The sequence below is a fragment of the Bombyx mori genome, chromosome 27, assembly GCF_030269925.1.
Source record: "Bombyx mori chromosome 27, ASM3026992v2".
In the NCBI taxonomy this organism is placed as follows: Eukaryota; Metazoa; Arthropoda; class Insecta; order Lepidoptera; family Bombycidae; genus Bombyx; species Bombyx mori.
The window spans coordinates 3,864,868-3,878,382 of record NC_085133.1 but is presented as its reverse complement, the minus strand read 5'-3'; the positions used below and the strand labels follow the sequence as shown (position 1 = coordinate 3,878,382).

The 13,515-nt window shown below is 38.0% G+C and overlaps 1 protein-coding gene across 1 annotated transcript in view; it reads left to right on the top strand.

Annotated features, from left to right (window-relative positions):
* The first annotated feature begins 1,102 nt into the window (after positions 1–1,102).
* Positions 1,103–13,515, top strand: part of LOC101743303 (uncharacterized) — a 123,680-nt gene continuing 111,267 nt past the window's right edge. Inside the window, exon 1 of the mRNA XM_062676682.1 lies at positions 1,103–1,467. Coding sequence (XP_062532666.1) covers positions 1,353–1,467 — 115 coding nt within the window. The 5' untranslated portion in view covers positions 1,103–1,352. The remainder of the gene's footprint in view (positions 1,468–13,515) is intronic.

The following is a 13,515-nucleotide window of genomic DNA, read 5'->3' as shown; positions in this document are numbered from 1 at the left end:
GGTTCTAAACCTTTGATCGAAAATAAAATTTATATTTTATATATTCCATTATATATATCTCAAGGTGGGTGGCGCATTTACGTTATAGATGTCTACGGGGCTCTAATAACCAATTAACACCAGGTGGACTGTGAGCTCGTCCACCCATCTAAGCAATAAAAAAAAACCAGGCTTGTAGAGGGTACTTAACGGTACGCAGAGGCTTGGCTCTGCTCCTGGCATTTCTGAGTCCACAGACAGTAACCACTAACCATCAGGTGGGCCGTATATTCGTCTACCTGCTGTGGCCATAAAATAGGGTTCTTTAAATGCGAAGTCCGGACAGTAACTACAGTTACCTCCATGGCATTAAATTGAGGAAGAAAAAGTTGGAGCAAACAATCGCGAGCTTCTATCACCATTCATGCGGATTTAGCAGCAATTTAATACTAGGTCTCGCCGATTAGAAAGAAAAAAAAACTATTTATTTTCTTAAAGATATTCAAAGGATGATTTAAAGGCGTAGTTTTGCTGATAAACTGTTTTATGTTTTATGTTCGAAATCGTCGTGGCCTAAAGGATAAGACGCCCGGAGCGTTCGAGCTTCGAGCGATCTCGTCGAGCGATCCGACTGCCGGTGTTCGAATCCCGCAAGCGGGTACCAATTTTTCTAACGAAATACGTACTTAAGAAATGTTCACGATTGACTTCCACGGTGAAGGAAAAACATCGTGTAGTAAAAAACAAAACCCGTCAAATTATAATTTGCGTGATTACTAGTGGCAGGAAGTCTTACGAGTCCGCACGGGTAGGCACCACCGCCCTGCCTATTTCTGCCGTGAAGCAGTAATACGGTTTGGTTCGACGAAGGGCAGCGGTTGTAACTATACTGAGATCTTAGAACTTATATCTCAAAGTGAGTGGTGGCATTTAAGTTGTAGACGTCTATGGGGGCACCGGTAACCACTTATCACTAGGCGGCCTGTGAGCTCGTCCATCCATCTAAGCAATAAAGAAAGAAAAAGTGCTATATTTAATATTTAAACACAAGCCAAATGTGTTGTACAGCTGACCCAAAAAGCAACGGGCTGTGTAGAAACTCTGCGGCGGTGCGCGCCCGAACGCTCTCAGTCAAGCGCCGACATTCAAAGAAAGCGGACCTCACTTTAGAGATATTTAACGGAAAAAATATTCACAAATATATAAAAAAAAAAGCTAAAGGCCGCACGCGTACGCGATGACATTCTGAAAAAATCAAATATCGAAAGCGAACGATCGAATTTTAAAAATATTCGAAATTCGAGTGTAGTTTGTGGTGTGCGAATAAATCCTTTTAACCGACAATTTATTATACATGGTGTTATTTTTTGGATATGCTCCAACCGAGAATAAGTAACAGTGGGGGCGGAGCTTTCAGGATGTCACCGAAGCGGAGCTTTGTCGTGCTCGCTGCGCTTTTCTTGTGCACGACTCTGACGACATGTCAAGGTGAGCTTTTTGTGTTCAAATGCCGAATGTTTCTGAGTTCAGGTCACGATTCGTGATGTGTTTGTATTTTTACAATTGATTTTATAGTTGTGACATTCTTGTCAGTGAATTTAACATAGACTGATTTCAAAAATACTAAAAATAGTTTAAGACAGCAAAATATTCACTAATACGAGTTGATTTTTCCTATGCTCATATGATACTGATTAAAAAAGTCGTGCAATTCTCATCCGTCAGAATGCCATGCAAAAGACTTCAACGAGTATGCTAATGTAACGACTCTACATTTTTTTTTCTTTCTAAATATTAACAAAAAAAACTAATCTAATCCAGAACTTAAGTTACGATATAAATTATCATTTATTAGTGCATAATCAGACGAAAGGGCTCACGGTTCACTTGGTGCTAAGTGGCTACCGGAGTCCATAGACATCATAACGTAAAGCCATCTAGAGATATGTGGCTGGAGTAATGATCGTATTATACAACAGCTACGCTGAGTTTTGACATTATTGCTTCGCTGCAGAAATAGGCAGGACCGTAGTACCTACCCGTGTGGATTCATTATTAAGCTTCAACAGTAGATTAGGTTTTTGTCGCGATTAAAATTCTAACTTTAGCGTCCCAATACATTTTTACATTTTTGAAAATTTATTGTACGTGCGTAAAAACATTGTAGAATTCCCCAGAGTCTGCGATTTGCATAATGTGAACACTAGGAACAAACATAGGCTTGCGTTGCCGGCGGCTCGAATTAAGAAAATAAGCAACTCTTTCAGGGGGCTGGGTGTACAACTTTTCAACAAGATCCCACAAAACGTTCAACTACTACCTGTTCATAGATTTAAGAAAACTGTCAAGGAACGTTTGTGCAACAAGGCATATTATAAAGTTAAGGATTTTTTACTAGATGGCACTACGTGGGAATGAGGCGTTCGCTCCTGGCCTTTTCATTTTTCATTATTATTATTATTTATTTGAATTGTATTTTTTTGACTTGTCTTTTTGTATACTGTAAATATGTTTTCTGGTTTAAAAAAAAAAAAAGAAGAAAATAGTTGAGAAAATACAAAAAAAAGCCCGCTGAGTTTGTTTCGCCGGTTCTTCTCAGGACTGTGGCTTTTTTGGAACCGGTGGTAGAGTTAACATTTTCTTTTACATTTTGACATTCAACAAGTGTGTTTTTGATGACATCCAAGTTGAAATAAATGATTTTGAATTTGAATTTGATGACTTTGGCTTAGGTTAAACATCTCTTTTGAAAACTATGATATCCTTCTCTCGCTTATGGCAGATTGAAAATGAACGAAAGAGATAAAGATTTGAGTGAAACATTATCTCGCACACAACCGGTAATATCGTGACTCGAATAATAGTTATGAAATAAGATCTAGATTAATATTGTGAAACTATCATTAAATACCTTATGCATTTCGTGTTCACGAATGCTCAGGGCGGCTTATTGATAGCTATACTGTCACTGTGCTATTTTAAGACGACAATAACTCTGTCCAAGTTACCGTAAAACCATAATTATTCTCAGAATATTTCGTAACATAAAATACTTTATATTTAAAATGCTTTGATCATTGCTGCTCGAATATGACCATTTAACATCAGATGATTATGCTCGCTTGCCTTTGATGGCACTAAATCAATGTTCGAGCATTATTAAGCAATATAATAAAAAATTTAATGTCTAATGTGACATTTACAGGTGTCGATAACAACTTAACATCAGGCGAGTCTTTAGTTTTGTTAGTGCTTTGATAAACACTTAAAAAAACTCAAACTAAAAGAACTAAAAAAATCAACTGAATACTGACATTTAACAATATTTAATTATCTAATCAAAAAAATAACAAAAACATGCGGAAGATTATGAAAATGTCAACTCTTGGCGATACCGAGCTTAATATTATAAGCTCTGTGTAATACGCTCCTTAAGTTACGTGAGCGCTTGAACGCAAGCTTGGTAGATGAAGGTGACATTTACGAATTATATGCTGTTATTACCGGTGGAATATACCGTCACTTATAATTTGTAAATAAAATACAAAATTTTAAGCTATAAAGAAAACTGAGTTCAACTAAAGTGAGAATATCATCATCGATGGAGTCGGAATAAATTGAATATGCATCATTAAGGATAGTTAAAAAACAACTCATGATAAAATTTTCTCCTTTCATACGAAAAGCACATGAAAATATCTCTCTCTTTCTCTCTCTCCCAGAGAAGCTCTGGGGAACACACATAAAAAACAGTCTAATTGAGAATTCCCTCTTGTGTTGAAGTTGGTTAGTAAATACAGCTAACCCTCCTATAAAACGGTAGATACCGGTCATCGTTCTCGCCGAACCCGCCGAAGGGCTCAACGAGTAAATTAACCTATAGACACAGCCCACTGAGTTTCTCGCCGGATCTTCTCAGTGGGTCGCGTTTCCAATCTGTTAGATTCTGCGAAGCACGACTCTTGCTAGGGTTCGTGTTAGCAACGTCGTCAGGTTTGAGCCCCGTAAGCTCACCTACTAGTTAAGGTTACGCTGATATAGCCTCTCAAGGCTATCAGCATAGGTACGAAAAAAAAAACGGTAGATACGTTCCTACAAGGTCCCGTGTTGTACGAATCCGTGTTGTATGACACTAGAAGCCAGTACAAAAATGAGAGAAATTTTTTTGAGAATAAAACATTTCTACTATGCCTGTATGTATTTTTTTTACTTTTTGTACATAAAAAATAAACAGCAAATGTCGGTTACATATATTGTGTGTTCTTAGTGGATAACATAATTGTGTAAATTATTTTAAACAAAAATCTCGTTTTCGTGTTGTCGAAGTACATGTTATATAAGGGTTATTTTTTATTGCCGTATAGGTAGACGAGCATACGACCCACCTGGAGTGGTTACCGTCGCTCATGGACTTCAGCAACGCGAGGGGCAGAGGCAAGCCGCTGCCTACCGTTTTTTTTTTTTGGGGATTTTCATGTTAGAGTTAGTTTATTGTAAAAAAATATTAAATTCACATACAGTATATCCGCTGACGTCTCATCCACTTGATGTTAAGCGTTACTGGAGTACACACAAGCGAAGTCATTGACCTTATGATGGGTGTTAGAGTTTTTTTAAAATACGAACGTATTGAGTTTCTTACTCCGGTTCTTCTTAGGAGTGCTACTCTTTTTGAAACCGATGATAGAGACAATGTGAGTGACAATTTTGCATTTAAATTTTGAATATACATCTGGAGTATTCTAACTTCTATTCTAATTTTTGAACAATAAATAAAAAGGTATTAAGGTCCTTTTTAAATTATTACTCTAAACAGTATTATTGAATTATGTGAAACTGGAATGTTCTTTTTTCTTAATGACAGACAGGTCAGTGAGTCTGTCTAAGAAAAATGTGTTTTTTTAAAACTAAATAGTTTTTACATAATAAAGGCTTTTCTTTATATTTGGTTACCTTTCGTTTTATACCGTCCCGCTGTTTTTATCATTCGCATCGAATGACGTCTCAGGTGCATATGAGTCGTCTATTATCAAAGGTGGCAATCTGTGCATTTGGACAAAAAAATGTTATTGATATGTCAATACAGATTGATTTGAATATAATCGTCTCCTTCAAAGAATACGGTTCAAAACCTGCATTAAATAAAGGTTAATAGTTAACCTGTTATTTATCTAAGATGTCGTTCAGAAGAGTTTTGTGACTGCCAATGGAATACAAAGTCAATAATTCGTTTTTCTGATTTACCAATAATTGTCCAAAAGTCACATTGCCGCCTTTGATAATAGTCGACTCATATGTCGAAATATACGTGCTCGTGTAATGAATTATCAAAAAATCCCTTTACAATTCGTAATAATAAATGTGAACGTAATTCTCGCGTGTGTTACTTAACGCGTACTTATATATTTTGACCTGAGCTTGCTTCGGTCTTGCATAACACAGTGAGTGGCTTCTAAATATCATTGGCGATTTGATGTTTTAGGGATCTGTATGTTAATTTGGCGGCTTTATTGAGACACGACAAATCGAATATAATTCTAAGGGGAAAATCTACTTGGGTTTAGTGACATTTTTGTACTTTAGAAAAAAGCCATTTAAAGTTTAATATTTAGAAAAAATATCATAACAAAAAACGTCTTCAGCTGTTCGGGTGGGGTAAGCTTAATGGAAGCCCAATTAAAAACATCAAATTGTTGATGATAAAACCAAATATAACGCACTTTTAATCACACAGATAAACGTCGCTTATTAAGCGAAATGTCGCTTAAACCAAAGAATCTTTCGTCCCTCAATATATCTGTATAGGAAGATAAGCTCGTATATCGATTGATGTTTAGTCGCTACCGGAGCCTATAGGTAACTCTTTTTTTATTGCTTAGACAGGAACGAATTTACGACCCACCTGTAATTAGGGGTTACCGAAGCCCATAGACATCAAAACGTAAATGTCACCATGAAATGAGTTGTAAATCTCAGTTTTATAGTATAACGGAAATAGGCAGGGTGGTAATCCCTACCCGTGTGGGCTCACAGGACACCCTAAAACCAGTAATTACATGATGTTCTTCCTTCAACGTCTTTTCGCATTAGAAGAGTACATATTTCCAAAAATATTCGAAATTGAGCTAATATGCGGAATCATTTGGTATCACCAGTATATTTCTCATTTTTTTTTGTTTTTTATTGCTTAGATGGATGGACGAGTTCTCAGCCCACCTGATGTTAAGTGGTTACTGGAGCCCATAGACATCTACAACGTAAATGCGCCACCCACCTTGAGATATCAGTTCTACGGTCTCAGTATAGTTACAACGGCTGCCCCACCCTTCAAGCCGAAACGCATTACTGCTTCACGGCAGAAATAGGCAAGGTGGTGGTACCTACCCGTGCGGACTCACTAGAGGTCCTACCACCAGTAAACAATATTGTTATTAAATTAAATAAGATAGGAAAGTTTTTATAAAAAGGAATTGAGGGTTTTTAGGTGAGATACCTATTTTAAGTTTACAGTCTAATTAATTGTAGAATTACTCTTGTGTACGTTTTACGTTACTAAAATAATAAATCCATATTTTTAGAGCAACGCCATTGTTTATTTCAAACTTACAATTCCTAGTACAAAATAGAAAAAGTCTTATCTATATATATAAAAATGAATTGCTGTTCGTTAGTCTCGCTAAAACTCGAGAATGGCTTGACCGATTTGGCTAATTTTGGTCTTGAATTATTTGTGGAAATCCAGAGAAGGTTTAAAAGGTAGATACATATGAAAATGCTCGGAATTAAATAAAAATAACAATTTGTTTTTCCTTGATGTGTCCCCCGTCGGACGGATTCCTTTTTTTTGTTTTATGTTTATTTTATACAAAAGCTTAGGTCTTTTATTTATCGATTGAGGCAATACGAAGTCTGCCGGGTCAGCTAGTACATATATAAAAGTTTAATAGTCTTCATTTACTATAATGTCGCAATTCTAAGCCGCCACATTATTATCGCGTTTTTTTTGTTGTTTTTTAATTCTGAAAACTACACTGACATTTATATCATTACTCAACATACGGAACCACTGAAGATTTTTTCAATTCACACTTATCTTACACAACGGTGAAGAGGACGTAACTTAGGTAACCTATTAAGTACAAAGAGACGATCGGTTGTTCGTAGCCTGCGATACTTATATAAGTTACATCCTATTGTGTAAATGTTTTGTTTCGTATATTAGATTTCAGGATGTTTGAATTGAAATAATTTTAGCTTCGATTTTTTTTTTTTTTATTGCTTAGAAGGGTGGACGAGCTCACAGCCCACCCGGTATCAGTGGCTACTGGAGCCCATAGACACCTACAACGTAAATGCGCCACCCACCTTGAGACATAAGTTCTAAGGTCTCAGGTATAGTTACAACGGCTGCCCCACCCTTCAATCCGAAACGCATTACTGCTTCACGGCAAAAATAGGTGGGGCGGTGGTACCTACCCGTGCGGACTCACAAGAGGTCCTACCACCAGTAATTACGCAAATTATAATTTTGCGGGTTTTATTTTTATTACACGATGTTATTCCTTCACCGTGGAAGTCAATCGTGAACATTTGCTGAGTACGTATTTCATTAGAAAAATTGGTACCCGCCTGCGGGATTCGAACACCGGTGCATCGCTAGATACGAATGCACCGAACGTCTTATCCTTTAGGCCGCGACGACTTCAAATTAGAAAAGTTATCTGCTTCTCAAGTCTCTCGTTTCCTATTCTCTTTTGCTTCCTTCTCATAATACGCACGTATTTTTTATTATTCTAAGCTTTATAAGTTATGTAAATAAGTATAATTTACACGCAAAAACATTGCTGCACAACTAACTATATGAGTACAAGCAAATAGTAATTTTCTGTGTCACTCATAAATTATTACTAAGATTTTACCTTTTTAAACTCAAGAATTACCAAGTTTTTTGTTTTAATTTATTTTTAATTACGTAAGTATTATGTGAGTTTGGATTTTCAATAAGCTAAACTTATCGATTCAATTAAGCTGTTTAAAATCTAGTCTATGCGTAACGTAATTTGCCACGGTAATACCTTAGCAATATGTTTTTGTGTATTTGAACATAAGATATTGATTGATTATATAAATTATTATATATTTTTAAATTTACACGCTTTCCACAATTATTTTTAAGCTATTTCCCAATCAAAACTGTTTTACTTTTCGTTTATTTTTGCTTTTTAATTTAAAGCATCGTCTAATAATTGTCCTACAGTCTAAAATCTTTGTCCACCGCTTAGACAAGTCTACGAATAGCTCCAATACAATCTACGTAAAGTTGAAGTTAAATGTGTTTTGCTCTCAATAAACCCTTACCACTACACCACAAACAAGTCTACAACTATGAAGGCTTAAAACAAAATCAAAAGAACATTCTTGTAGCTTATTTCACTTTGCCTTCAAATTCCGAAAATAATTAAAAACAATAATTATGGTATAACCAAACGTATATGCCGTAACTAGTTATAAATAACGGTTGTAACCGTTTGATTAGTACTCGTAATTATGAGTACTCAATAAAGAGTAAGTGGGACGATGGGGCAGAAACTGTGTCACAGACTTGTTGAGCGATGAACGTTTTACGTTCAGACCGACATTTCACATATTAATTACATTTTGATAATATTAAACAGGTTTCTTTTACGATATAATTCCTTATCGTATCTTATTATTGTCTATACTAATATTATAAAGAGGAAAGATTTGTTTGTTTGTTTGTTTCGAATAGGCTCCGAAACTACTGGACCGATTTGAAAAATTCTTTTTCCATTAGAAGCCGACATTGTCACTTTTTTTTTTTTTTTTTTTCTTTTTTTTTTTTCCTACCTAAGCTGAGAGCCTTGAGAGGCTATGTCAGCGTAACCCTAACTTTTGTAGGTGAGCTCACGGGGCTCAAACCTGATGACGTTGCTAACACGAACCCTAGCAAGAGCCGTGCTTCGCAGAATCTACCACCGGATCGGAAACGCGACCCACTGAGAAGATCCGGCGAGAAACTCAGTGGGCTGTGTCTGGGAGTTAATTTACTCGTCGAGCCCTTCGTCGCAAGCGACGGGTTCGACGAGAACGGTGACCGGTGCTTGAAGTACCTAGAAGCACCGTTAGTGGATCGGGAGGATCCGAGATGACGTGTTTTGGGCGACGTCGACTGCTTTCCATTCTGTCCGCAGGATCGGGAATGTAGTTACCGGCGGCCACGATGAGAGGGTTCTCGTGTCGTGCCGCTTTATCGAAGTGGCGCATGGACGCCGACTGCAGATACTTACTGATGGACTCTAAGTCCAGGTCGTCATGGAGGTCGACATTCCTGACGAACCACGGGGCTCCGACGGCTATCCTGCAAAAACGGGATTGAATGATTTGGAAGGATTTTAAGTGTATGCGGGCCGCGTGAGCGAACACTACACTTGCATAGGTCATGACGGGGCGTATGCAAGTTTTGTAGAGTGTCACCTTATTTCTAAGGGACATTTTACTTCGCCTACATATCATCGGGTAGAGACGTCCTAGAATGAAGGCGGCACGGTCGCGTACCGTCTTAATGTGGGGGCGGAATGTCATCCTACTGTCGAGGGTGACGCCTAAGTATTTGACCTTCGGGGCCCACGGTATGGGCTGGTCGAACATCGTGATTGGGCGAACGGCGGGGGCGGAGGTGTTGACGCGCCTAGTCGGGAGAGGGATGCTCAGCGTGGTGTTCGGAGGGCGACCCCTTTTGAAGAGCACCGCTGTGCTTTTCGTGGGGTTGATGTCGATGCGCCACTTCCGGAACCACTGTCCCATGGTGGTAGCTGCGGTCTGAAGTCGTCGATGAAGCAACGCCTTCTTCCTACACGAGTAGTAGATGGCGGTGTCATCGGCGAAGAGCGCCAGATGGGTCTCCGGAGACCGGGGTATATCATTGATATACAAACTAAATAGTAACGGGGAGAGGGCGGAGCCTTGCGGGACTCCGGCTGTGACGTGACGTGGCCGGGAACGCGTTCCCTCGACTCGATATCGGAACGCATTGTCCCTGATGAACATAGGCTTTTTTTTGTTTCATGTGTGTTTTAATGTTTCCGAAGCGAAGCGAGGGCGGGTCGCTAGTCTTTTATAAAAATGAATTGCTGTTCGTTAGTCTCGCCAAAACTCGAGAACGGCTGGACCCATTTAGCTAATTTTGGTCTTGAATTATTTGTGGAAGTCCAGAGAAGGTTTAAAAGGTAGACAAATATGAAAATGCTCGGAATTAAATAAAAATAACAATTTTGTTTTTCCTTTGATGTGTCCCCCGTCGGACGGATTCCTTTTGTTTGTTTTAAGTTTATTTTATACAAAAGCTTAGGTCTTTCATTTATCGGTTGAGGCACTGCGAAATCTGCCGGGTCAGTTAGTACTTTATATTTATTTATGCCGATGAAGTCTAGAGTTTCTGGATAGAGAAATTCAAGGCGTTGGTCGGACTAGATCCAATCTACTCTTAACACCTCAGTCCACGATGCCATTCGCGCAGCCGAGAATATGTAGGGCGGAAGGTGGTCCAGGAGAAAGTTATCAAGGGAGGCAACGACCCTCAGCATAGAGAATTATCGAGGCAACGAGGAGGATACTATTTTAAATCTTTCGAATATAGTTTTCGTAGTTATAGACATTTGATAATATAATGCTAATTATGAACGCGAGATTAAGCCGTAAAAGTAAAGTAATTCAGTCTAGAACGCGCCAAAACAGAAGACTATACTGTTAGAGTTAATTGAATGAAAGGTGGTCTAATATAGAAAACTATATACTCATAGTCAACTGAGTTTCTCGCCGGATCCTCCAAATGGGTCGCAATCCCGATTCGGTAGTAGATTCTGCGTAGCGCTGCTCTTGCTAGGACTGGTGTTAACAAAGTTTCTTAGGTTGGACCCGTGAGCTCACCTACCCGTCCGGCTAGGCTACCAGCGAATAGGTAGATACAGAAAAATAGACATAATTTTTTATTTTATTTTTATTGCTCAGATGGGTGGACGAGCTCACAACCCACCTGGTGTCAAGTGGTTACTGGAGCCCATAGACATCTACGTCGTAAATGCGCCACCCACCTTGAGATATGAGTTCTAAGGTCTCAAGCATAGTTACAACATTCGTTAGGGTACCGCCTATTTTTTTTCATCGGGGTCTTCGGTGATCTGAATCCCCGTCTTTTTTATAAGTCCGATTTGATATTTTGCCTCATCATAATGGAGTATTCGTTAAGCGATCTTCACGTGATTAGGCAAGTTACGTTTATTTGCAAATCAATGTTATACGCAATACAAGAAGTTAACATTTTTTAAACAGTTCATACTTTATTAAGACTTAAATGTTTTTTTAATTACAAAACGTTGTAGCCTAAGAAGCATTTAACCATTTCAGATGTCGAAATAAATCGTGACTTCATTTGAGAGTGATTAGTTTATGAGATGTTGCGCTAACTGATTTTGTGAATTAAATTTTACAATTAGCGTGGATCAAGAGATGAGCTAACAACCCGTCTGAATTGTAATGATTGCATACTCCCTCGACTGCTTAGAACCGTTTTTTTTGTCGGGGTCTATGTACCTTCTCACTTAGCGCTGGTATTCGCGAGCTCAAGAGCACAACCAGCAAGGAAAGTTTTGCTGACAGCTTCTGGAATACACTTGGAGAAGGTTTATTAGTTCAAGGGCAACTACATCAAGCATTGTATCGAATCGAAAGAGCGAGCCACTGGGAAGATCTGGCGAGAAACTCCGTGGACTGATGCTATGGGTTCGCTTGGTATTGGTTTAAAAGAACTGTGATAAACGCGGTCTCAGCCTTCGAACTGGAAAGCATAACGACGCTTGAAAGGCAAACGTGACTAAGCGACAATAACTGCTTTGTACATAAATTATAGGCATAGGCAATAATCATATTCGATGCGCAAAAAAAAAATGTTTCTAGGTCTATTAAAATCATTTCAATCCTACAGCTAGATTCGTTAGAATAGATTTTTTTTCAGGTATTTCTCATGTATGTTTTAAATTAATTTCAACTTTAAATTAGACTACTGTAAAGTTCACGCATTGTCGCTTAGTCACGTTAGCCTTTCAAGCGTCGATAAGTATCTCGACCTGTCGTATCATAACATGCCATTTATACTCTACGGATCCCTAAATTAGAAATAAACACCAACAAAAACATATCTTAAATTTAAAGCTTATGTTTTTGCAAGAACAACAAAGGTCTTGTTGATTCTGAGCAGGTGTTTAAATGAATACGCATAACCTATTTGACATTGACATTGGCATCAAATAAAACGATAGAACTGGATTGAAAATACTTAATTTTACTAAAACGTTCGATTAAAATTAAGTACTTGTGTATGTCATTTGATTATTGGAAGCATTTAAGCCCACAATCTATATATATAAAAAAATGACTTGCTGTTTGTAAGTCTCGCTAAAACTCGAGAGCGGCTGGACCGATTTGGTTAATTTTGGTCTTGAATTATTTGTGGAAGTCCAGAGAAGGTTTAAAAGGTAGATAAATATGAAAATGCTCGGAATGAAATAAAAATACAAAATTTTGTTATAACTTTGATGTGTCCCCCGTCGGGCGCATACCTTTTGTTTGTTTTAGGTTTATTTTATACAAAAGCTTAGGTCTTTTATTTATCGATTGAGGCACTACGAAGTCTGCCGGGTCAGCTCCCTCCTCCTCGCGTCGTTTTCCTCATTACTGAGGGTCGAGACTCCCCCGCTGCATCAGTTTCTCCCGTACGATTTCCCTCCATCTGCTGCGATCCTTTGCTTCATGAAAGGCATTGTGGAAATTGATGCTTAGAGAAGATCGTATTTGGTCCGACCATCTCGTGGGACTGCGTCCTCTCGCTCAGGGTCAGCTAGTTTACAATAAAACAATAAGGCAATTTGAAACTGACATGTTGTTGTGATTTAATAACTCAATTAACAAACTATGTTTTAAAGAAGTATAACCTTAATTCTAAATATATAGCGAACCTGGAAGACGTTATCTTGTCTTCGAAAATTGTTAAAAAAACACAGAAATCTCTCAGGTTAAATTCTAAATCTAAACGATCCAGTTTAAGAAAAACTAAAAAAAAATTGCAATATCGATCCAACCGCCTAAAGAAGAATTATGAATTCAATAATTATATTACGAAAGGTTATATTCCTAAATCAACAATAATTCAAAGATCATAAGCCTAGCTGTCCATGCTAATGTATGCGATTAGCAAACAAACAGAGTGATAATATACATGAAACATAAATGATAGTCTGTTGAATGTTATTTGAATTAAAGCCTCCGTGACCGTTCCGATGACAGTACAGTAATAGTTCCTTATTGGCGCTTCCTTCATTCGCGTTTTCACTATTGCGGATAAAAAAATGCGACCGAATACCTACCTATATTTGTGGCTAAAGATTTCACTATTCATAGATCTGATCTGTCCATCGTTACATACACATTGATAATATAATATATATCTAGGTATCCAACCGA